Source organism: Camelus dromedarius, chromosome 5 (genome assembly GCF_036321535.1).
Source record: "Camelus dromedarius isolate mCamDro1 chromosome 5, mCamDro1.pat, whole genome shotgun sequence".
In the NCBI taxonomy this organism is placed as follows: Eukaryota; Metazoa; Chordata; class Mammalia; order Artiodactyla; family Camelidae; genus Camelus; species Camelus dromedarius.
The window spans coordinates 84,461,785-84,488,456 of record NC_087440.1 but is presented as its reverse complement, the minus strand read 5'-3'; the positions used below and the strand labels follow the sequence as shown (position 1 = coordinate 84,488,456).

Below are 26,672 nucleotides of genomic sequence, written 5' to 3'. Positions count from 1 at the left end.
ATTAAGGAATTTGGATATTATCTTAAAACAAATGAGAAATTATCAAAGATTTTTAAGCAAGGCAGCGATGCAATGAGATCTGTGTTTGGAAGGATCACCGAGTTCATAGTACTGAGGATGGACTAGCAGAATGGCTCAGGACTATGAGCACCTATGCTAAAAAAAATTTGTGATTTATTAGAGCTCTTCCTATCAGGCACTTTCAAGGAGGCTGAAAGTGAAGCATTCAGTATGTGGTAACTATTTCTTCATTAGTGCTACATGCCTGTCTTTTTAGGTTAAAAAATTTACTGAATAACCAATTGGTTATGTTTTTCTGAAACATACATACCCTTGTGGCATTGGTAGAGGGTATCTTCAAGAGGCAAATCATAATTCTCAAACTGGAATCTAAAGAACACTGTGAACAACAACAAAAAAAGTAAAAGTCAGTACTCGTCTTAATGTATCCTGTGCTTGATATATTTCCTATAAGCATTTATTTTAGGGAAAAAAAAATCTTCAATACAGCTGCCTCCATAGTTTTCCATGCCATATATTCATGTTGAAAAAAAATTCTCAGCTTTAGAAAATTTAATTAAGCCATTAATTAAACAACGTTAAACAATTAAATAATATTAACTGATATTAAATGTGTTCAACTCTAAAGAGGTACACTAATTTGTGAAAGGCCATGTTGGGATAAGGAAACCTACTTAGATCAATTTAAAACCAATAGGCTTATTAGTTCAGTTAAGAATGAGTTTCATCTGCCCTTTCTCTGCTACAAAAAGACATACCAAAAACCTGGGGAAAAGCAGTAAAATTTCTACAAGAGAAAATCATGCCTCACGAATCAAGTAGGTTGCATTTTGGCAAGATGCCGCATCAAAATGTACTTTTTAAATAATGTGTACTGGGATTGGGGGAAAATATTACAGCAAGACTGAGCAATGCTATTATTTAACATTGTTAAATACATCACAATAGCAGGCTACAGCAAAATGTCTGCAGCTATATACAATATTCAGCTGTTTAAGACAGTACAGACTTCAATATCTTATAGTAACCTACAATGGAAAAGAAAACAAAATACATATGGATAACTGAATCACTATGCTGTACACTGGAGACTAACACAACATTGTAAATCGACTATACTTCAATTAGAAAAAAAAAGATAGTACAAACTAAGCCAGTGGTTCTCCAAGTATGACCCTTGGACCAGCAGTACTTCGATTTCCTAGAAACTTATTGGAAGGCAAATCCTTAGGTCGCCCCCTACTGAACCAGAAATTCTCAAAATAAGGCCCAGGAATCAGTTTTTAGTAAGTCCTTCAGGGACACTGCTGTACACTGAAGTTTGAAATCTACTTCTCTAAACTGATGAAAACAAACAGCAGAAGGCCTTTCAGTGGCTTAATATTTTCCCCAGGGACTAAAACCAAAGCATAGGATGATCAGAGGCAGTGCCAGATAGGATCCAGCAGGGCAAGTTTTCAAAGCATTTCACAAGTACTTTCTAAGGGAACCACTGGTCTATTTAATCTGCTCAAAACCCAGAGGAGTTGATGTGACGTTTATATTACTTTAAACCAGGGGCTGAAAACCAGCTGTTCATCAGGTCCCAATAGTGTTTTTAAAGTCAGGAAATATTATCTTGGAAAATATGGAACGATCAACAACATGAGATTGCATTCCCAGAGAACAGGTGGTCAGAGTGGAGCAGAAGGGACCAGTGCTTTCCAGTTCTCAAGGGTCTCAGTTCTCATCATCTTGTCTCTCTCCGCTCCACTCATTAACCTCGTAGTCAGGGTCCCTTTGGGCAGGGCTGATTAGACAAACTAGGCTTACCAATTGTCTGCAGCTGGTGATACTTCCAACTAATCTGTGTTCAAGTTGAATATTTTGAGTATCACATTAACCTATAGGCATTTGAATTTTCCATGCCTGCCCCACTCCTCTTATTAAAATGTGTGGCTCTTAAGTAATGAATGGCCCTGACTGGCTCTCTGGCCCTAGGGAGGGTCCATGTGGTCGTGTTAACATGCATGCACTTGATTTCCGAAGTGTGTGTGTACAATAGCTATATACATACGTGGTTTCAAAGTACTAATCCTCTTTGCTTGGATTTATTCAACTACTATCCAGATTGGTGGATAGACAAGGATCAGAGGATGTGAGAGATATAAAGTTCTCAGTACTGCTTTTCACAGTAATTTGAAACTCAAAAAGCACATACCAAGCTAAGGGTCCCTGAACTCTCATCCTTACAGAACTTATTTAGGGGTCATATTTTCCAAATCTGCCAATTTGAAAAAAGGTATTAGCAGAGGTGGCTGGTCTTTTAAAGACATTTTACATATGTGTAATATTCATGTCAGAAGTGATGCTGCCAATATGTAACCTTCACTTGTCAGATCAACAAGTGACTGATTTTATTGCAGGTTGAATATTTTTATCTATGATCTGGATAAAGCACAAATAGCTTGTGGAACCAATGCAGTTCAAAGACAGCAATGGCCACTACCAGCTACGTCCTTTCTCCCTGCCACAGAGACCTGAATGCCTTCAATTCACCCTTGCTCTAGAAGGACGCTAGGAGTCTGTTAGTGGAGAGGACACTGAATTAGGAGTCAGAAGACTTGAGTTCTAATCCTTACGCTGCCACTATCTCTCTGAATTTATAGTTCTCTATCTGGAAAATAGGGGCATTGAAAAGAATGCTTTTTACAGGTCTCTTCCAGTTTTAACAGCATAGGATTTCGTTTTTGCATTTAATGGCTCATGTTGAAAATATTCTGTAGGCTATCAGATTTACAGCCAGGTAATTGTGTGTGCATTCTTGGAGGGTGGTATGGTGTTTGGGTTGAGGGTGGCGGACAGGGTGGTGGTGGTAAAGCAGTCAAAATAGAAATACCACCTTGGCCTTGCAAATACTTTATTCACGAACACAAAAGCATTCACTTCCCTTTAGATAATTGTCTAAAATTGAAGCCTTACATTATATGTCTGGCCTCCTTTTAGATGAAACTATTCATTTACTTATGCATTTATTTAATATCCACTTGAGGAAAATTTCTAGATAAACACAATCTACTTATGTCTTCCTGACCTTTTTTATTTCTTAATCAACTGGAAACTTGAAAGCACTAACTCAAAATGCCCACTGCATCTTACTGTCCTTCTGAAACATTTGAAGACAAACCCTAAAATAGCACTCTCCACTCCATAGCTAACAGATTCCTTTTCGCCCTTTATGCAACATTAAATCACGCAAGACCCAGATGGTCTGCAAGTGGTAGGAAAGTAATTTAAAACAAAATCCTGGGTGCAGCTTACCTTCAGAGGCAAAACACAAGGCAGCTTGGCAAAAAACGTCTGAAATTGGTTGCTGATTGTGGTCCAGAGGCTACTAGGAGAATCCATGGGCAAAGCTTCCATGAAGGTAGCAATGTTTTCCAAACACCGTATCATAGCACCCCCTGCTGGTAAATTCTTTTTGTTATTTAGACCCTAAAAACACAAAAGCATAGGCAATCAACTGCTGAAGCAAGCGTGGGAATTCATACAGCTACTTGGTGAAGGTCAGTTCTTGAAAAAATCACATGTTCACACTATATTCGTGTGCACCTGCAAGATACAGGCTAATCACTGTAATTGGCAGGAACACAGAGAAAAATGGACAAACCCACACAAACTTAGGAGGGGAAAATTGTGATCTTCGATTCAGGGAGTAAAAGCGAAATGTGAGCAGGAAATTAGAAACATCTTTTAAGGATCTACAATTGGTATGGTTCGGTGTTAAAAAAAAGAGACAGTGAATGATGCTTGTTGGAAACTCCACTGGCCAAAGACTGAAGTGACTACACAGAACAGCAAAGTCCCTGAGACAATCTGCCAATCCCCCAAGTTAACTAAAAGAGCTAATAAGCAGAAGACGGGAGACAGGACTCCAAGTATCGTGATACAACGAACAAGCCTTGGAGGTAAGAACTGACTTCAAGTCTCGAGATACAACAAACCAGCTGTGAAGCTGAAATCTGAATCCAAATCTGTAATACAGTGCACACTGCTCTACCTACCAAACATTCTGAAAGCTGGAGAGTTCTGCGGAAGTGAGTGCTCAATGGCTGGCATCCACGCCTTAGCAGAGGGGGTCCAGAAGCTTTAAGTAAGTAATAAATCACCACAAAATAGCAGCACCCAACTGACAATATTCTATGCATTGGCAATTTTTATTTTTCAAATTAACTTTTAAATTTTAAGTTATTTAACATTTAATTTGGCATTTTAAATTTAATATTTAAATTAAAGGACTTTGAATTTCTTCCTCAGCAGCGATTTTGGCAGGGGCTTGGAGTGTCGACAAAGCAAACCTACCTCCAAGAGCTGACTGAGAGCAGCAATAGAGCTCAGCTCATTGAAGTCCATCAGAGACGTGGCCAAGGTCCGTAAAAAAGTCCCATCTGGAAAGTCAACAATCAGGTTTAGTAGAGCTTGGGTTCCAGCGCCTCGCCACGCATGTGGTGTTTGGATGCCCCATGGATGAGTTACCTTTGATAGTGCTCTGGAACAGCTGCGGGAGGATGCCGTTGGGAGCCAGCTGGTGGAAGATACAGCGCAGGAACTGCTTGGCCACCCCTGCTGCGTTGCCGGGGACCATCATGCTGGGGTTGAACGGGGAGAGGAAAGACAAGGAAATCTTGGAGCAACCAGCATGAGTTTAGGTATTTATTTACTTCTGTATTCAGAGTTCACGTACACATCTGTCCTCTTATGGAATATCCCACTGTCACTTTTGTTAGTAAGATGAAATTGTCTAGCCATAGGGAATCCCTGTTAACAATAAGTTTCTAGAAAGAGGGAACCAGGTAATGCTGGAGTTGGTCTCAGACTGATTCCAGCCACCTCATTGTACCCACGAGGGTTCCAAGGCTCAGAGAGAAAGGGTGACCTGGCCACAAAGTCTAGCGAATGGCAGTGTCAAGACTAGAACCCAGGTCAGGACTAGAACCCAGGATGGGGACTGTCAGCCAGATCCTCCCAGAAAGTGTCACTGGCTAAGAGAGAGAGCACCTCTGAGGGAAAATGCAGGGAGGGAGTTGCTCATTCCTCTTGGAAATTTTCTTGGGGCATCTGAGCTGGTACTTGTAACAAGGTTGGGACTTTGATATGTGCAGTCTCCCCCTTTACCCTCTGCACCACCTCTGCATGTCAAGACCGTGAGCCAAGAGATGATTATGTGGCCTTTCCCCTTAGACCAAAGTATCAGAGAGGATGTTCCCAGAGGTGACTGTGTTACCTCCACATTCATTCTGCCCCAGCATCCTTAGCTTTGTTCCCCAAACAGACTAGGCATCTTCCTGACTTAAGGCTTTTGCATTTGCTACTTCCTCTGCCTGAACATCCTTTCTACAAATTACTGTGTGGATCACTCTTTCCTCCTTTTCAGGGTTTGTTCAAAAATCACTTCCTCAGAGAGGCTATTATATCTAAAATGCCACTTCCAGTTGCTCTCTATCTTCTGGGCTTTCTTGATTACTTTTCATAGCATTTAGCACTAAGTGATATTAAACTATCAGTTTTCATTTTTTGTTAATTAGCTTGCTGTCACCCCCTCAACTAGAATGTAAGTTCCATGAGAGCCAGGATTTGCTGTTTTGTTAACTGCCGAGGTATCCTTAGTCCCTGGTCACTGCATAAACACTTGTTGAATAACTGAACGTAATGCAAGTCTTACTGTATTTTTCATTCATAGCACTTAGCACTGTTTACAATTATAAACACGTGCAAATATTTTATTCATGCTTGCCTCCCAGAAAGACTTTAAGCCCCTCAAAGGGCAGGAATCCTGTCAGCTTTGCCCCCAGTTGGAACAAAAGTGTCTAGCACAGTGCCTGATACAGAGTGGGCTTACAAATATTTGTTGACTGAAATGAATGAATGCATGAGTGAATCAATGAAGGCGTGAACAGAAAATGAACAGGTGCTCTCTGCAGCTGCAACTGAACCTAACAACATTCCTCCCATGGTAGACGCACTAGTGTCTTAGAAATGGATGAACATGCATGGTGAACAAAAAGAAGGTGAGATTTGGGCTCACTTCAAGACCTTACCTTTCTGCTTGGTTAGAAAAAGTTGTGCTGGATGCCAATCTAGGAAATAAAGTGAAAAGAGTCACATGAGTATCTTAGGTTTTCATGATAGAATGCATGAGTACTTCGGTAGGACCCATTACAGCTCCCATTTAGTTGGGAAATGTAAAATGTTGAGAATTCCCTTGATCAGGGACAGAGGAGCCACTCAGTGGTCAGTCTTCAGGGTTCAGCTTAACCAAGTTTCTGAAATCTACTTTCTGCATCAAAGCAGGTATTTCCAGATATAGCGAAGATGCATACAGTTGAATTAGTTGAATATCACCCAGCCAATCTACAAAAACATCCTTTACAACCAAGTTAAACAGATATCAGAACAGCATTTGACCCAGTCTATTCCCATATTAATTCAACTCAAAATTCATTTCTTTGTGTACAACCTCTGAAACCTAACCACAAACTGTGAAAGCCTCTATAAGATAGTAAAAATAGGTAATAAGGGTAGTTGTCAGAAAATATCATATTGAAAAGAGCAATGTATTAGACTAAGTAATCAATATATAACATGTAAATTTTGAAAAGTATAATTACATGGTCCTATATGCGTGGAAATATTCTGTATGTATAGAAAGAAAAAGAATGTACTAAATTGATGAGTTTAGAAAAACATGTCTTGATCAGTAAGATATTGAAGAACAAATAAGGAGAATGTTAAAAATGTATTTACTTAACACCACAAGAGTGAACTGAGCCAAGAATGCATTTGGAAAGGAATAGAAGGTCCAGCAACCAGTAACACCAGAGACCATTCCCAGTTGCTTTGGTTATGGGCCCTCTCATGCTAATGACACTACCATGAATAGATAACATTGGCCAATGAAATAAACAGTAATTAAGGGTGCATCAGATGTGATCTTGAAGGCTGTATCTAGATAAAGGGGGGTGGGTAAATTTTAAGAGGGACCCAAGCAGAGAGCAGAAGTACATAATCATATGGAAAGGCTCAGGTGACAAATGACACAGATGTGCTGAACTTACACACTCTCCGAACATGCTGGAAATAGTTCCTGTGGGACCAGGATAAACTAAGTGTTCATAAATCCACATTGCCTCCTCTGAAATTGAGGCATGCTAGGAAACCCTGAATTAGGTGACCACTGAATCTGCTTTCTTGGTAGGTTTGGTTGCTAAGAATTGTGGCAGCTTGCTTTAATGCTCTCCCTGTCTCTTGCTAGTCTGCCCAAAAGAGGCAGAGATTTAAAGATTTATATATGTTAAGTATGCAAAAATGTATGCACTACTGTTTTTCCTTTGCTTTTCTTCAAAGCTTATGTGTTTCCATCTTAAGAGCTGGCAATACTTGAACATGGTTTATTCTCCCTTATGTTAAAACAAAAACAAAATAAAACCCCTCTATGTATATCATCTATTTCAAGGAGGTGGTAACAGACCAGAACAATAATTCTGTCTGTTCTAAAACTGAAAAGTATTGATAGTAGGAATTGTGACCTTGCATTACTAAAATTTTTTAGTTTCACAAGGATTGCTGATAATTGGTATAACATTTATTCTACATTTATTATGACTAGGTTAAAATCAAGAGCATAAGTGAAATAATTCATCTTTTCTTCTCTCTCCACCTCCCTGTGTCCATCACTTACTTTGCACATCAGCTGTGTCTGAGTATTAGAGGTGGAATAGTCACAGCATCTCTGACTACATACTCCTAAGGATTTACACTCCTAAGGATACTACAGAAAAATCTGGGGACAGGGGATAAGAGAGTCACATACTTTTGGGGTTGAGAGGTTTTTAATGCTTCCCTGTTTGTCTTTAACTTGAAATCATCTTTTTTTTTTCATTAAAAAGATTAAGTTTTAGCTCCATTAAGAGTCATTCTCTCTCCTCCATTAAATACCAGGAATTTGCAGAATCCACTTTTTCCCCCAACCTCCTCCATAGAGACCTTCCCTAAGAAATCATTTCCATCCTGAACTTCCACAGCACTTACCACATATACCACTCGTTACAGCTCTTAATCATGTCCCAGCTTGCATAACTGAGTATAGTTATTCCACACATTACTGTCCTCCTCAACAAATAAGCCACAAAGCACTTGAGGGTGGAGCTAGGTCTAATGCCTGCAGCCTTAAGCACCTAGCTCTGTGCTAGCACAGACTGGAAACTTAATACATTCCTGGGGCATTTAATTCAGATCTCTCCTGTAAATTGTGTATGCTAGGACTATAATTTGTGACTGAATTTGAACTTTACTTATACCCACGAAATACATCACTTTTCTTCTAATGTCCTATCTACTAAATGGAATTTTCTTAACAGGAAATTCTCAAGGCAGCTAAGTTTAATCTTCCCTCAATCAGGCTGAAGGCTTTGTTCCTAAATGTGTGCATCCTTCCTTTTTCTGAGCAGGAAGTGTGAAACTGCTATACTTCCATGTAACCCTTCACGTGATAAGGCGCCAAGCTGCAAAATTAAGTGAGCCACCCCAAGATTACAAAATGCCTAGAGAATCCACTTTAAAACAGACGAAAAGATATAATAATGATGATAATAATATCTAAAACTTACCAACTGTTTAGTGTGAACTATGCACAGTTCTATGCACTGTAACATACATTAGCTCACATAGTAACAGAAAACACCAAACAGAAGAATTTTCTTCGTGCACTTTCCTCCAGCTCCACTGCGACACTGTGACTTACAACACTACACAGCTGCAGAATTTAACCAAAAGTTTGGTCCAGTAAGTTTGTAAAGTTAGTCTGAGTTGATCCCACAGGTATCAAGCATTGTAAAGGCTGCTAGGTGTTTCACTTTTGAACTGGCAGCTTTTATTTCAGGATTTAGATCGAGTAGGGCTCTTCCCTACCAAACAAAACAGAAGCTGACCCTCACCTTCCCACGGACTGCATGATATCCAGCAACAGCGGGGCTGCCAAGTCTGGGCTTAGGTGAATGAATGTGGAGAGGACCACAATGGCCAGCCCAAGGGTTTCCTCATCGTATTCCTCAAGAATGGCCCCACAGTCATGGCATCTGCAAAGGAAACAGAAGAATGCTTCCCATGAAAGCCAACAATGGTTTCAAGATATAAGTACATACAGGCAGTTTTGGTGAGTCTCGGAAAAGTCCCCAAAAGGAGGTCAGTGGTCCCACCCCAACAATAAGTAGGAATCTCCTGTGCCACCCTTACCTTAGACACAGACACAGCACAGACAGCAGAGAGCAGGAAGGTTCCTCCGATCACTGAAAATGTTCGTTCAACTCTTATCTGGACTAGACACGAGTTATTGGTTCCTTTTACAATGAGCGCCACCTGGACTAACAGTTTGAAGCTTCTGGTTGAGGGATTTTATGCACATGAATTTATTGCTAGGGACAGTCCATAACTCAATTTTTTTTTCATTTGCTGAAATTAAGAGTGAAAAATGTCTTGACACAAATGGAAGCTCTCCTAAGCTTTTAGATTTTAAAATGTCCCATTTGTGGGCGAGAGACAGAAGCGCCCTGTCACTAAAACACTATGGAAAGCCTGTGGAGCCTGGACTGCAGTCTCTGCTCTACCCGTCACTCAGAACAGCTTTATGAACTCTCCACACCTGCAGAGTGTAGTATGTAAAAACACAATGGCCCCTGCTCTTAAGCAACTTCCAGCTTACTGCTCTCTGTAGTATCTTTTGCAGCTTCAATCCCCTTCCTCTCGACCAAAGCCAGAGCTCTTCTTTTCAGCCACAGCTGGGCAGCCTTATAAAGTGAAGGGAGGGTCTACTGGGAAAAGCAAGGGAGACAGAGCTAACATTGCTCCTGTGACCTTTCCATCAGAAAACTTCCTAATAGATAAATTATGCATATATACTGTATATCGTTCCTTACAGATTGACTTTAAAAAAAATAGGATTCACATTTGCAACTAAAAAAAGATAAATGGAGTGCACACAAAGGCAACCAGGAAGTTGTTACTAGGAAAGACTGAGACATGGAGGGGACACAAAATGAGGAATTAAACCAAAGAAGAAGCTGAGAAGAGCCCTCCACAGGCCACTAGGTGCTCCCCACGTGGACAGTCTAAGGCAGCTGTTCAAGACGGACCCTTCATTTCTTCAGTAATGATGGCCAGCTGTGGCCAGCTGCATGGATCCTCACACCAGCCCCTTTCACCTCACCTTCTTTTCCTTTTATGACAAGCCTACTCAATTTGTCACTTAGGTCACCTTTACCAGGAAGCTTCCCTGGCCCAAGAATATCTCCTAACTTGAAACCCTGCAAGTCTCATTCTTAATCATACTCACTGAACAGCATTTATGTGCCAGGCAATGTGTAGGGAGTTGAGTATAAAACACAGAAGAAAGGGTCCCAGTTCCTAAGGAACTCACAATCTATTACAGAACATGTATGTATAAACAACTAAATAATTAAAATACAACACGATAAGAGATAGAACAGAGAGGTGGATCAAACGCTATGGAAACTTGGAGGATGGCATGATGTATTCTGCCTTGCAAACTCAGGGAAACTTTGCCTTAAGCTGGGTCTTGATGCATGAATAGGAGTTCACCAGGTAGAGAAAGTATAGAGAGAAGGGCACCTATGAAGTTACAGAGAAGAAAACATATCAGGCATACTCTGGAGAAGATGAGGGGGCCAGGGAAGAAGCTTCTGGTGAGGAGTGGTAAATCCGTATGCCTTCATAATCAAAAGGGCCTTTTATAATAAGTTAAAGCATTTGGACTTTACTCCATAAGAAATCTGGGGATATTGAAGGCTGACAAACCTGAAGGCAACATAACCAATTCGACATTCAGAGAATGGATTCTGCTGGCAGGATGGGACTAAGAATCAAGTCTTCAATTTAGTCCCACCTTAACAATCTGAAGCTTCTGCTTGAGGGATTTTATTTGTGTGAAATTATTGCTAGGAATAATCAGTAGTAGACACTATTTGCAGTCATCCAAATTAAAAAAGAGAAATGCCTTGGCATAAACAGAAATTGCCCATACAATACTTCATTTCTAAAATAACAAATGCACACCAACACCTATGGCTACAACCATTTGAAGAACAAATTATGACTTAAAAGCATAGCATGCTTCCTCTGATATTTTCCCACAACCATGGTGAGCAAACTCTCAAATTCTGTAAATGCAGTGAAGAAAACCATGTGCTTACTTGTCTGTCATCACCGTCGGCTGCTCGTCTGTGAATTCTTCGGGCGCTGGCACAAACATACTCACGATGCTGGGTGCTGACAGCAGGCTGGATTTAGTGGCGCCTGGGTAAGCAGCAGAGAGACAACTGGTGAATAAATATCTGTTTCTGGGGGCCAGGAAAAGCCCCGTTCTCCTCTTATAAATCCTCCGGAGAGCACATTCACAGGGATGTGACGGAGACAGCCCAAGTGCCTTGTGAAAAACCGTCACGAGTGAAATGAGTTCAAGAAAGACTGTGATGTGTTTCTGCTTGTGTCATTTTAAGAACTAGACTCCTATGGTTTCCTTTGCTTCCTGACTTTGAAAAAAATCAGGGAGACTTCAGATGTGCCAGCAGGGCACTAAGAGAGAAGAAAAGAAGGTAGAGGGACTCTATCCAAGAGTACCCTTAAGTGAGTTACAATCTTCAGTGGCTAGGTGCAGAGGGGAGCGGCTCATATAATACTGTATTTCTAAAATCACCAATGCACTCTAGCACTAAAACACTGCTAATACGGAAAAGGAGTAAGATCCCAGCTCTCTATGTACCTAAGCAAGGGGAGAAGTTTGAGCTAAGAAACATCAGGGCAGTTTTCTGCTCAGGAAATTAATACCATAAGCTGCAAAGCAAAAGACTTCATTTTTCAAACTTCATGAATGAAAAATGAAGCATTTTGAATGAACCAACCAGCGACTTCAGTCAATCAATATCACAGAGTTTAAAACTTTGGGTTTTGATGACTTCAAAGAAATCTGAGGCAGGAATCTAGTGCTCTAGTGATGAGTAATTCTGGAGATCCAGGAGATTGTTCTCCATTAAGAAAACCACCAGTGCTGAACAGATTCTCCAGGAAATATGAAAATAAGACATTCCAAGAAGAAACTCAAAGTGACAATTCAGAATAATGCCATGTTCTACAAAGCAGTAACTGAGACTCTGATTTCTTCAAACAGGAAGCCAGAAAAACCAGAAGCCAGAAGCCAGAAAAACCCAGTGGTCATTAAAGAATCTGTTTTTTATCAAGGAATTGGTAGCTTTGTGCTGAAAAACAAAACAAAACTGCATGATCTTTCCTTAAATAGGGGAAAGAAAATGAGTCAGAGAATTGGTTTCTAAAATAATCAATGTAAAAATTTTAGAAATCTAGCCAAGTGGGCAATGTGTTTCCATCTGAGGGAGAAAAAAAATGGTATTGAATGAAGCCTTTGAAGAGTCAAGATGCTTCCACACTATACAGACTCCCCTGTCTGATCAAAAGCTACAGAACCTGTTTATAAGGAGACCTTCAGACCCAAGTGACAAAGAAAATTATCTGAAAATATCTTATGTCACTGCCAAAGATCCCAAATGGGAATACAAATTTTACTACTGTATTTATCAGCAGTCTCTGTGATAACACTCTTTCCGAAGTGTACCCAAGTGTATCATTAACAAAGATCTCCAGTTGTTTCATAAAAATGGTGCTTTAAATGGAAGCAGCATATTTATGACAAGCAAAAGTATGAATCAGTTGATAACAGAAAATGCAAGAACTGGGCCAAGATAAAAGCCAGCATGACTGATTACTAAATAGTAAAGTAAACAACATGACATTGCTTCAAGAAACCAAAACACAGAAAGTTTAAATCCAATACTCCACACCACATCTACCAGATGCCAAAATTCCTGTGCTAAGGGAAAAAAATTCAGCCCATAAGATACATGGTGGTATATATATATATATATATATATACCTATACATATATGTATATATGTATAGGTATATATATATATATATATATATATATACAGTCTTAATAGAAACATAAGAAACTGATTTTTTTAAAAACCAACAACTCTGAGTCAAGGCTTTCAGAAGATTCTCACCAATTACTACTATGTACATAGAAATCACAATTCAAGTCAAGAAAAGAGAGGGAATCAAAGTCATTTGGGTGGTTTCAAGCCAATCATTACCCAGTACAAATGCCAAGGAACAGGTATTTTTGACAACAGCATCATGAATTTGCTTTTCCATATGATAACACAGAATGTGAAATGCAGTATTTATAGCTGTCATGTATAAAAGCAGATGGGTTAAGTTATGGGGCATTGGCCGCCAAATGGCAACATTAGTTGAATCAATGCATTCCTAAATAATGCTTAAAATATGTGAGCAAAGAGTAATGTATAAGGTGAAGGTTGGCAATGCAAAAAGGAAGCCATAGAGCTCAGCTGCCTTCTATTAGAGTTGAGTCACAGCTAAGTGTGCAATATTAAAGGCGGTCCCATTAACCTCCAGTTCTTGGCAACACTTCTGATGCCGCCACTACTAGTTCCCCTACTGAAAACCCAAAGTGCACTCTATATGGAGCTGAGAACAGAAACAGAAGGTTCTTAGAAACTTGAATAAAGGGGACCTCCTCCAAAGCCCAACTTCAAAGCTGGAGAAGTTGACAAAAGCCACACTGGGATTCTTGGAGAAAGTATAAAGGTGTTGGTTTTTTTCAAAGCACACATGCAAACATCAGTCCTCTAGCTGTATCAATGGACTCTTCAGTTTACCATGAAAGAGACTTTCTGTCTCTGTTCCCATCATTTCCTTCCACTTTTGCTTCTGCTGCCAGAGTCACTAGGTCACAGACAAGCACCAGAGTTTGTTTCCTGACTTCTGCTCATAAAAGCTTTCCCTAGGCCAGTAAATGAGAAGAGTCTCATCTCATTGTATATAGGGGCTAAAACTGCTGCTCATTGCCAAATAAATGTTAGCAAAAGCTGGAGGTAAATATCTCCTCATTCCTAAGAGAGATTAGAAGTGATAGGGTCTAGAATAATAAGTCTGCTTAATTTACGAGACTAGCTAAGAGATGTGGTCACAATTCATTTGGGGGTTTTTACAAATGATGAGTTAATCTGCTTTCTAAATGAAAACAAGAACAAAAGTAATGATCAGCTAGCCATAAGATGAATTTTGAAAATACATATTCTGATGACCTTAGCACAGATTTATTCTCAGCTTGCTCCTATGATCAGCATAAAGTCAAGTGTATATTTTGTTCAACTTCAGGTAGCTGAAAGGAAGCTATTCATCTATGATCTCAATAATCCAGAAGGAACACAGATAAACTGGACCATGTTCAGAGTAGATACAGGGTGATATGGAAAACAGATATGTCTCAGGGGGAATACCAAAGGACCCAGGAATGTGTGGTCTAGAAAAGACTGAGGAAGTAAGCAATGGGTGGCATTTTCCAAATGTTTAAAAAATAACGTGAGAGTCTAGACTTGCTTTATGTGGCTCCAAGGGTTAAAAATTCACCATAAGGAAGAAATTTTTGACAGTTATTTTCAAAGATGAGATGTCATACATTCACAGTTCCTGGAGGTGTCTGAGCAAAGGTTGAATCCACCTCATGGAGCTGCTGAAGAAGAGATTTCGGCACCTTCTGGGTGACTAGATGATTGGATATAGGATTCGGATTCCTTCACTGTTACAGTCTGGGATTCTGCAACTCAGCTCACCTCTCATTCTCAACGGCTGTCCCTCCAGGTCAGGGTTTAGGCACACTGGCACATTACACTGGCGTTTCCCCGGCTGTATCTGTTCTGTGGATAAACAGAGCATTTCAGTCTTCAATGTGGTCAATTGTGTACAATTCACAATACAAAGAATTTAACCAATAATCTCTTGGGGACGTTTTTGGTGACTGTTATTGTTGATTATTAACCTTTACAGGAAGCATCCTAGATTTTAGGGTAGAGTTGCTTGGGGTTTCACTACAAACCTGCCATTCAGGTATATGAAATGCAACTGAAAGCAGGAGAGCATCTAAAACCATCCCCCCGAAGTCCAGATTCTCTAATCCCCCCTCAGAAAGCTCAAATCCCATATCTCTTGATATGAAATGGAAAAAAAAATGAAAGGCTAATGTCACAGCCATGAAAGAAATGTTTTATGCAAATCAGTAAATGTGTAAGTGATCACTTGGGGCAATGGCCACATAGATCATACAGAAAACACACGGAACTGGTAGCAAGGAAATGACAGGCATTTGACTGAGGGCTGAGGAACAGGAATACGGGGACAGGGGCAGAAATGGAGGAGGAGTGCTTCAGGAACATTTATTTCCTATGAAAGATGAGGCAAAGAAGCAAGCCATTTGATGTGCATGGGTGGAGAAGAGGCAGGTATTTGGTGAGCGAGCAGGTGCATGCTGAGATGAGTTGATCATGACCTATGCTTTAGGCTGCCTTTGTCATTGTATCTATATGACCAGATTTGTTCTTTTGGAGACTAGTGAGTTACTGAGTCAACAGATGTGGTATAAAGTGACATGCCACCTAACATTAAACTACACATTCATCGACTCTCCTCTGGCCTTGAATTTGGGGAGAAATTTTTATGGCACTAATAAGAACAAGAATATTAAGATGAAGCTCTAGTAGGACTTGGTGACTAGAGAAGCAACTTGGAGGATGGAAAACAAGCCTGGGAAAACTCAGATGAAAAAAATTCAGACAGCGTGTAAATGGCAAGTATTAAATGAGAAACCAGAGTGACATGAACAAGGCTGAAGTTTGGTTGAAAAGTGAAAAACTCAGTTAAATGGGTTATTTGGCATCATGTAGATTTTTTTAGATTAAAATTTGCATTCGAAAATGAGATCTATTTGCCTTTTTACAACTCCACAGAGTCAATCAAACTAGGTTGTAATTGTAGTCAGAATCCAAAATGGTTAGCTTAGGCTGTGGAAAAATAATCTGCAGAGCCCCCAGGTCAAATTAACAAAAGACGGGCAGTTAATTATCAGAGAACAAACCTAGCAAAAGCTTCCGTTCTTGGTTCTGTACATAGCATCATTTCAGTAAAGAAATAAAGTCCTCTTTGCTGTGAACAAAAATGCTTCACCCAAACCCAGTAAACTCTCAAGGCTGGTTATCCAAGGTCTTTCTCCTGGTCTCTCTTGCCTATTGGCTATTGGCCATTTCATTATTCAGTATCACTTGTCACTAAAAGGAAGGTAAAACATTAAACCTTTAAAATGTTAAGAACCTTTATAAAGGCCAAGAGAGTTGAAAGTATCAGCTAAATGTAGGATTGGACATGGTATGTGGGATTTAGTTATCTAGACTAGCTCCCTTTTTTTTTTTTTAAGAACAGTGGGGGAAAATAAGATGAAATAGATGCAAATATCACGGTTATGAAAAATTAACAGTAGCTCAATATTTTGGTTTTGTGGACATTATAATTCCTGGTCATAAGGAAGGCTACTAAAATAATTTCATATAACTGTAGCCATAAAGTACTAACCAAGATTTGAAAACAGTCTTAACCAAGTGTTGGCCCCCAGAGCATCTCACAGTAATAAACTCTGACATTTTCATAGTTCACGCATCTTGCAAAAAAGCTTTCACGTGTATAATCTTGTAACACAAATGACCCATTTAATTAAAAAAGAAAAAAAGGAAAGGCAGGCACTCAAAAGAGCAGAATTGCGGCAGTACTACTGGCTTCAGAAAGTAGTACGTGTGCAAAACGTGGTAACAAGGTTTAGAAAATGCAGAGTGATCATGTTTAAAATAGACATGTCACGGCAGTCGATTCTTACTTTAAAATTGAGGTTAGATGCAGTTCCATCGAATGAGCATGAGGGTGTGCGGCTGCAACCTGGTGACCCTGCTGACTAAAACACAGAGCTCATATTCCCAAACCTACCGGCAGATCACGACGTCACTAAGCTGACATTTGTTATTACTGTTATTATTACTAATAATAGTCCCTTATTTTTGGTACTTCATAGTTTATAAAACAGAGAATATTGATAATCCGGTGTTTTGTTTTGTTTTTTAACTTGCATCATGAAATCATAGTTCCAGTCCCTCCTTTACGCATTTACATCATTTAATCCCCAAATAGATAACCTAACATCTGGAATCTGGGTCTTAGAGTGAAAAAAAAAAAATTGGACCAGCCTAGATGGAAAAAGAAGTGGCTCCAGAGCTGGAAAGTTTAAATAGACTTAACTAATTACTTTAGGCTTTTAAAAAATTGTTTGAACCACAGAATACAAGAGAAAATCTATTCCTTAACAAGGAAGCAGAGGGGACACAGAGAAAGGGGCATTAGCTAATCTGAGAGGTAAAACAAGAAGAAAAAGCTTGACCCACCAGTGTCCCAGTTGCTGATGTTATGGGGGGCGCTAGACTGATGTTCCAGCTGTCGCTTCATTAACTGGCTCATTGTCAGAGCTCCCAGGGATCCCCTTTTCATCTGCCTATACTGAGCTATATGGAGGAAATTAGGAGATGATTACTAGGGGGAATAAATTTGCACAGCATACAAAGGCTCTACACATCCATATAGACTCTTAATTGAACTTTCATTGGCTATTAATAATTGTTTAGTAAGCTGTATGCTCCTGTCTGGATGAAAGACTAAGGCACTATGCTATTCCTGGTACCTTTCTTCACTCAATAAAGAAACAGTGCCTGTGAGCACTTATCTGTAGCCTGTAAATAGTTACCTCAGTTACAACAACAAGACATTTTTATTTACTGTTTAATTTGTGTACTCTGCCTTATTCCAAAAAGGATTCAAGACAGATACTCCTGCTTTGAATTTACAGCTTAACTTTCTTTAATAGAGTTTGTGCATATATTTTTTCGGTCTCCATTATAACCCCCTGAGGACCCATGCATGTGTGCATGTCTGTGTATGTACATATTTATTTTGGAATAGGATGACACATATCAACCCCAATTTTTAGAGAGAAACTGAAGCAAATGAAATTATGTTACTTGGAACCAACCAGCAGATGACGTGGTCGTAAAACCAAAACATGCTGACTCCGAAGTCAACGCGGTTTTCAATCTCTATGTGAGCCTCTGCTACTGTTTGAAAAATGTGAATAACATTCCACAGGTATATTCTAGTACACATCTTTGTCTTTAAAAAATTAGTGGTAACATTTTAATCTTGCAGTTAGGCACTGACAAATATCCCACGATTGACATGTCAAATTACAAGCATTTCCAAACCCGAAAAACAGTAAAAAGCACTTCTGTCAATAGTGAGAAAGCAACCTGCCTCCGAGTGGTCCCACCAATTCCCGCCACCAACCCAGAGAGGACGGAAGAGCATCGCTGACAGGCCTTTTCTACATGATCCCAAACAACTGAATATTTGAAAACTTGTGGTTATTCGCTCTCTTACAAGGACAATTTCAGAAACTGAAGCTCTAAAATAGTCTAGAAGGGGATGGTACAAACAGAGATGTCTGAATGGCCCTAGAAAGCCTTAAATGTTACACACAAGCTTTGCAATCATGGTACCAAGGCAGCAACTTGATGTGATGTAAAATCAATTAAAACATTATTTTTAATGGAAATTAGCATGCTGTTTGATTCATGGTGGTCATGGCATGTTCCACTACAAAACAGTCAGAGCAAAAGAGAGGGGTATGATGGGAATTCTTGTGTCTTGGAGTCCATGTTAACTGAATTCATGGAAATGACTATGCAAACTAATAAGAAGAATCTGATTCTTGAGGCTGATTGGTAAATTTTATTAATTTTATGGTTCACATGAAAGTGCAGCTTCAGGTAAAATTCAAAACCAGAAAATTTTCGGCAAATTTAACAAATTTCAAGTAAAATTCAAAAGCAGAAATCTTTTAGAAATTAACAAATTTAAAATTTGCAGCATCTATCAGACAAAATCAAAAAAAGGATTTAAAATTTTTGGTGATCGAATAATCTCTCAGTTGGTTTTAAAGATAGAAGAATTCCTTGAGAGTCAAAACCCTTAGTGTGTAGCTCAGTGTGTAAAGCACCTGGCGTTATGCCTCCAAGAACACACCACCAAGAGCTAGTCAATACATGCTTTTAATGGAGAGGAGGAGGAAGGTGGAAATCTAATGATGCACTATGCTAAATACAAATTCAGTCATGACACTGAGACCTTGATTCACTTGATACATTTATTTTATGATACATTTAACTAGCAATGAAGTCATCCTATCTCAAATTATACCCAACTTGGAATTCTAATTATAATTATTATCTTTTTTTTTTAAATGACTCATGCGTATTAATAGGAGAAGGTACACTTTCGTGATTTTGGTATGTGGACTTAAAAGTGGGCATTTTATCATGTTGTAAAACAGATTTTTTTTGCAGTAAAAGAAGAACAATTAGATACAGAACCAGCCATTCTTCTTTGCTACCAAAAGGGCAAGTAACTGTTACTTGGAAATATTTTCTTAGAATTTCTATAATTGCTATTGTAACTGAATGTGAATTATGCTAAGGCAGTGTGGTATACTAAAAAAAATCACGGGCTTGAAAGTCAAACAGACCTAGCATCAATTCCTGTCTCTATTGCCTAATGGCTGTGTGACCTTAGGCAGGTCACTCAGCCTCTCTGAACCTGTTTCCTAATCTATAAGACTAGGTCAATAATACCTGCCGTGTAATGCAAAGTTGAGGATTTAATAAGATAACAAGATGTATAAACCATTTATCACTGTGCCTGGAGCACGGTAAGTGTCAAACACTTGGTAGATACTATCACTATTATGTCTATAAATGCCTACAGAACAAGGGGTGCCTTTTTTATTCACCTTTGATCCCCAGTGCCAAGCACAGTTCCTGGCACCCAGCAGATATGTAATAAATAGTTGCTGAATGAATAAATGCATGAATAAATGAATGATGAAGATGATGATGCTGTTCCATACTACCAGTCCACCATTTAAGATCTTTATCTGGTTTTCAGGATCATCTTCATTTCAAAAGATGGTCAAATGAAAATTCACTAGCTCTTGAGGCAGCGTCCACATGGAACACAAAATATACCAGCACATATGACAGTGGTCTGCAGAAGCTGCACCTCTGTTTATATTTCTGATTCCTGCTTAGAATTTCCCATGCTAAAGTCTCTTAATTGACTCCACTGAGCCAGGTGGACACCCTTATTTTCACCTCCATGGAACTCATGCTCCTCATGGGCAAAATCTGAAACCCAATAACAGAAGGCAGTTTCAAAACAGCTGCCTCTTGGACATTCAGTAAAATTTCATGCCATTGTAATTTTCTCATCCAAAGGGGCTAGATTCAGTCATGCCTTTGGGATCATGATATATTTGATACATTTATTTGATGATAACCCAGATAAAAACTTTGTTAATGATGGAGGTGATTCAAATTAAACAAAGGTGTTTCATGTAAAATTCTGTCACAGACAGTGTTTTTCACTTATCCCAAAATCAGTTCCATGTTGAGTGTTTAGGCTAGTTGTATATAATTCTTATTTTATTGAATTATGAAATACAGTGATTATTCCTTAACAAATTAATAAGATTCTTGGCCTATCAGTAACCACACCGATTTATCAAATACTTGAGATGCTGACAAAAATGGGCCTATGCCTCAGGGTCTCTGAGAACATACAACATAGTATCACCTAGGAAGTTAACACAACGTGATAAAAAGAAGAAAACAATACCAAGAGTGTGAAAATTGAAAACAATGCAGCAGATAACGTTCCACAATCAATGAACAGGTGACATGATCACCAAAGGGTATCTTACTTGATATTGAGGAATGGCTACTTGTTTCTGGCACACCTGCTTCTAACGTAGGGGCAGATGAGGATTCCCGTGGCATTTCCAATGTCGAAAGTCCTTTAGTAGCGGGATCTACAAATGGAAATATTATTTAAAACTCAGGACATCGATTAAAAGCAAGTTCAAGAACCCTTTCCATACATTTTCCTCTCTTGCCCAATACTCCCATTCAAATCATTAAATACTTTCCAGCCCTATTAATTACTTTAATGGAACTGCATACACATTGGTTTCAAAGTTCCACGGAAAGCTGCTTCCACATTATACTCTGCATGTGTAGCTGTGCCTCTCAGACACCAATGACAGCACGATTGCAATGCTAGAGCTCGGCATGCTTACATCACACGTCCTTGCACCTTTCCAGAACTGAATTTCTTTTCATCTCATACTTAAAGACACTTACAGTTGACCCACCTATATCACCCCTCCAATCCATCTTTGTCTGGCAACTTCCTACTCATCATTTACATCACAAATTATATATACAATTCATCTTCCAGAAAGGCATCCAGGACCCCCACCCCCAAATTTAAACAAAAAACTGGATCGCGTGACCCTCTTATGTAATCCCAGAGCACCCTGTCTTAACTTTTACCAAAATTAACACACTATAATGTAACGGTCTATTTACTTGTCTATAACCTCAGCTAAATCGTAAGTAATTTAAGAGCAGGGACTGTATCTAACCTGGAATAATTACATACTAATAACTCAGACTTTCTATTTTATTAGTTGAGCAAGAAACAGACTGTATCATTTGCTTCCACTTCTTCAAATGTATCTAAGGTGAAATATTTTCTGCATATATTGTCTTATTAATCTATCAATAATGGGAAACAAGCTGCCCCGCATTATCCTAGATAAAGACTACCTTTTGAAGCTCTTTGAAAAATTTAATGGTTTATCATGGCAAACCCCTAAAACTCTTTACAGACCTCCCCGCCGTCTTACGCAGTGCTTTATATTGAACCCATTGAGCAGCCTGGAATTACCACTATGGGCTTCCATGATTATAACATGCCCACCCTAAACGGCCTCAAATTCTTAAGCTTCGTATTTCCGTCTGCTCCTTTTCATGTTACCAATTGTTTTTCCTTGCCACAGAGCAAGTCACCATACATTCGTACATACATACAATGTAAGTATACAGATGCTATTCTATCATTGGTGATCACTAAACTTACTAAACTGTCAGAAATAAGAGTAAAATAGATCCTAGGTGAGGACCTGGGAGAAAAGCCTTTAAGCATCAATCCTGCAACATCTGTTTTTGATTCTCAGATTCTCAGAGGTCTTTCTAAATAGGTACAGCTGCCAGATTAATAATTTCTTGATAACAAAAAATATATAACTGTTAGAATATTTCCTAAACTCTCCTAATAAAGCATGAAATAACTACCCATTTTAACTTACCTTAGTCATTAAGATATTACACACTAAATTATTTTTTTCTCTTAGGCATTTTCCCCAAACCACTAGTTAAAAATACGCACAATTACTTCTCTTACCCTTATCTGCCTCTGTTTTACGTTTGCTGCTACTATGGCATAATAATCCCATCAATAATGTAGAAAGAGAAAGCTTAAAACTAATTTTGAAGAGTTCTTTGAAAGATTATTGAGACTTTTAGAGTTTGGATTTGCTTATTAAAATCCTTGGTATCTTTAATTTTAAAGAAATGTCATTACTATAAGACAGTTATTAATAATCATTAATGTACAAGATTCTTTAAGCCAGGCAATTTTTGCTCAGTCCTAAATAATTTCATGAAATCTTCCATTTGTATATTGTTTAAGACGACAAATACTTGAATTGAGCTATACACAAATTTTTTCTATTCAATTTTTTATACTAATGTGAAGAAAATGTCATATTATTGATTCATTCATTCCTTAAATATTTGCCAACAATCTACTAGGCACGTGGAATACAATCAGAGAACAAACCAGAGAAAATTCCTTGCATTTAGGAACTTTCATTTTAATGAGGACCAACAAACAATAATTAACATACACAAGAGTAAATAAATTATTGTATGTTAGTAGAGTAATACTTTGTAGAAGAGAAACAGAAGAGAAAGTGATTCTAAGAAGCCAGGTGGTGTGGAAGGGTGGGGTGTGGTCCAGGCCTCATTGGAAAATTGATGTCTGATCTGATGTCTGGAAAAGAAATGAGAAAGTGAGCTAGGCAGATAACTGGGGAAGACAGTTTCAGGCTGAGGAACCAGCTGGTAGAGGCCCTAAGGTAGGAAAATGTAAGGAGTGTTCAAGAAATGGCAGAAGGCCACTGTGGCTGAATAGAAGAAAGGTGGAGAGAACTGTGCAAAATGTAGCCAGAGAACTAGTGGGAATCAGGACCATGGAAAAGCATTTCAGGAATTTAAAGGACTTGAGCTTTTACTAAGTAAGAAATGGGAGCCAATAGAGGGTTTTAAGCAGAGTAATGGTATAATCTCATGTTTTAAAGGATCACTCTGGCTACTGTGCTGGGGAAATACGGAGGCAATAAGGGTAGAAGGTAGAATGTGACTTAAAAGTTCCTCCCACTAAAGAAGGAGAGTGTATTTCTCCTCTTGACTTTGAGTTTAGCAGGTGATTTGCTTTGGCTCATGGAATATTTGCAGGCATAGCATGACCAAAGGCTTGAAAAGCTCCTGTGCAATTGGGCTTGCTCTCCTGTTCCTCTTTCACCACCATAGGAGAAATATTTCCAGGCTTCATTAGTCCCAGGATGAGGCTGGCCACCCAGCCCAGCCTAGATTAGCTGATCTGCAGATAAATAATAAACCTTGAGTTAAATAAATGCTTATCGTTGTATGCTGCTGAGATTTTTATGCTTATTTGTTACACAGTATTATTCCAGCAATAGGTACCTGTTACCTGCCCCTTTTCCATCTGATCACTATTTGGTGGGACAATTAGATGCCTGAAGGCTTTTCCTCATGATAATGATGGCATGCTCAAGCCAAAGATACATTAGAAAGAAAACAACTAAGAGAGGAGCAAAAGGGGAGAACTTCTGGGTCTTACACCCTTAAGTAAGAGAAATGGAGTCATGTCTCATGTGGAAAGACTGGCTTCAGATAGGAACACAGCTTACTTGTAGCCCTAGCCAAGAAAGCCAGGTGTACAAGTGCAGACAAAGGAAGGGAGGCAGATGACGGGGTTGGGGGATGTGGAATTCTGATTATGTCAAATAGGAAGTTTTTTTATTGAAAGTTTGGAAAGAAAAGTAGCTATGAAATAGTCACTTAGGAGAATGGAAATGTGAATGGATCAGGGAAATATGGTATGACTGGCAGGTAAGGACCCAGCTGAGGTCCACAGTCATGAATTTAGAATAAGACCAGTCAGTACTGTTATGTGTTTTTCTCCAGTCACATTCATCTCATAGGTACAGGTGTTGGGGTAGATGGTAAGGTAAATTTGATGATAGTTGTGTGTAGCCATGCAAACCTGAAAAGGCAAAGGTCAAGGGTGATGTAGGCAGGGAGGGATTACAATGATTGACTTGAGTAAGGAAAAGAAGGGAAGACATGAAGTAGGGGAGGGATATTGAAGGCAACAGGATCAATACAGTGCTATCGAGAGGGAGAAGAAATGGTGATCAGAGAAGGGGAGACATGGACTGACATCATGGAAAGGTTGCAGTTATTGATAACAACAGGGTCTGTGATATGATCATGGGAATGAGTAACTGAGCTAGGGTGGAAGATTTAACAAAAAGTCTCTGGAGAAGATGAATTCAAGGAAGCCAGAGTGTCAGAAAAGTCCTCTGTACTAATATTGAAATCAGTAAGAATTAAAAGCAGAAATAATTTAGGAAAGAGTAAAAAGAACCAGGAATCAAAACTGTCAATAAATGAGGAAGTTAGAGATAAGCAACATGAGATTCAGAGGTGGGTGTTTTTAGAGACAAGGTGGGAACAGGCTGAAGGTGGCAATGACGGGCCAAGAGGATGCCCACACCCCAGCCCTAGCCCAAGGACACAGTGTCCTCGGGGAAGAGCTGGGTTTCCGTTAGACTAAGAAGGTAAAGGAAACAGTCAGAGGAGAGAGCATACAGTGTTCCATGAAGGACCATGAATTTCTGACCAAGGAAAAGTTTCAGGCATTTGAACAAAATGGAAGAAAGGTTTTGGACAGGAGATGTGCAAGGCTTATGGAAATTAGAGTGAGGGAGATGAAGAGTGATCTGGGGCTTCTTGCAGGGACTGACATGAACAGAAGGAAAGTACACAATGCCATTAGACCTGGTAGACACAAGGCAATGTGCAGTGGCAAGGCTGTGAGTTTGGAAGGATTAGGAAGTGCAGATGTCTGGGCCTCCCTTGACTCCAACTGATAGAGGCAAGAAGGTCTAGGGAAGCCTTACTCTGAGCACGTGGGCCTCAATTCCAACAGCCAGCAAGGAAGGGTAGATCTGTATGTCTGTGGCAGGACACTGTACAGATATAAAATTATTACAACAGCATAACATGTATTATAAAGATTTTAAAATACATGTCATCATAATTGTCAGATACCTTCCTTTTCATTCTGGTAACAAATGTATTAATATATAACCAGTCTCCTCCCTAGTAGCCAGGGGAACAATCTGACATAAGGATGAATAAAGAAGGCAACACACAGACACACACAGACACACATACTACAACCTATGTACCATATATAGCCACCCTATAGACCTCATAAAGTTTCTTATATACACATCTATAGATCTCTGTAGTTTCTAGGTCAATGCTTTCCTCCATCTTTTTTCAAAAATTTTCTTGGCTCCAAATAATAAAAAGGTGTCCCACTTTTCCCTAGAAAACTTCTTAAACTTTCTTGTTATTACCAGGATCTTTTTCTTCCCTCTGCCTGGCTGGAGGATGACCCTTTCCAAATAAATTAATGTTCATTCAACAGATTTTTACAGAGCACCTTTGAGATACACAGCTCTGTCCTGTGAGGTAGAGAACAGCCGGATACCTCAGGAAATGCCCAGGGCAAACAAAAGAGCTGAGGCTGTCCTCTTAGGAGCTTCTCTTGTTGTGGAGTAGGGGGAGAAGTGATACCGGGACTGCTCCTGCCTGGCTGTCTGACCTGGGGCGAGGCACATCATCCCCTCAGAGTGTCAGTATCCTCTCACAGAAAATGAGAGGTTATACTAGAGATCCCCAAGAATCAGCTGTAGACCACAAATGATTACACAGTCAATTCTTAATCATTCCAAGCATCCTTTGCTTTATTTTATTTAGCCCTTTCTGTTCTGTTCCTCCATCATCTGTAGTCTATGAATCTACTGAAATAATCATCCCTGACCAATCCCGTTTTTTTTTCCTGAAGATTCACATTCTTTTTTACGATATGAGCTGAGAGACGAGGAAACATTCTGATCAGTGTAACAATAATATAGCAGAAGACTGTGTTTTAGGATGAGATGGACTATTGGCTTGTCACTTTTTCAAGTTAATCTTTCTTAGAAACAGTGCCTCCAGGGAAATATAAGAAATGGCATGTGAGGCAGGAAATACTTGTGCTATGACAACATCATCATCAGTGGTGTCCACAGACTAGAGGCTAGGTTGTAACTGGGCTCTTTTTGGTTCCTGAGGGCACACAATGTCTGCCGGACTCCTGATATTTGGTCGGAATATGTAATCAGCTGTAGACCCTAAATGATTACACAGTCAATTCTTAATCAGCCTAAGCACTCTGCTTTATTTCAGCCCTTCATGCTTGTTCCTCCTTTGAACTGTATCATAATTCACTAAAATAGAGTAGGGGAAAAAAAAAGA

At 39.3% G+C, this 26,672-nt stretch overlaps 1 protein-coding gene across 4 annotated transcripts in view; it reads right to left on the bottom strand.

Annotated features, from left to right (window-relative positions):
* UNC79 (unc-79 homolog, NALCN channel complex subunit) overlaps positions 1-26,672 on the bottom strand; it is a 219,849-nt gene that overhangs the window by 36,208 nt on the left and 156,969 nt on the right. For 3 of the 4 annotated variants that reach the window (XM_064486217.1, XM_064486216.1, XM_064486219.1), the window contains exons 33-42: positions 20,855-20,962; positions 17,433-17,549; positions 14,787-14,870; positions 11,265-11,367; positions 8,994-9,134; positions 6,099-6,137; positions 4,537-4,649; positions 4,363-4,448; positions 3,322-3,495; positions 332-400 (exon numbers count right to left, since the gene is read on the bottom strand). In XM_064486217.1, coding sequence (XP_064342287.1) covers positions 332-400; positions 3,322-3,495; positions 4,363-4,448; positions 4,537-4,649; positions 6,099-6,137; positions 8,994-9,134; positions 11,265-11,367; positions 14,787-14,870; positions 17,433-17,549; positions 20,855-20,962 — 1,034 coding nt within the window. The remainder of the gene's footprint in view (positions 1-331; positions 401-3,321; positions 3,496-4,362; positions 4,449-4,536; positions 4,650-6,098; positions 6,138-8,993; positions 9,135-11,264; positions 11,368-14,786; positions 14,871-17,432; positions 17,550-20,854; positions 20,963-26,672) is intronic. The other variant, XM_064486218.1, reaches the window with a different exon arrangement.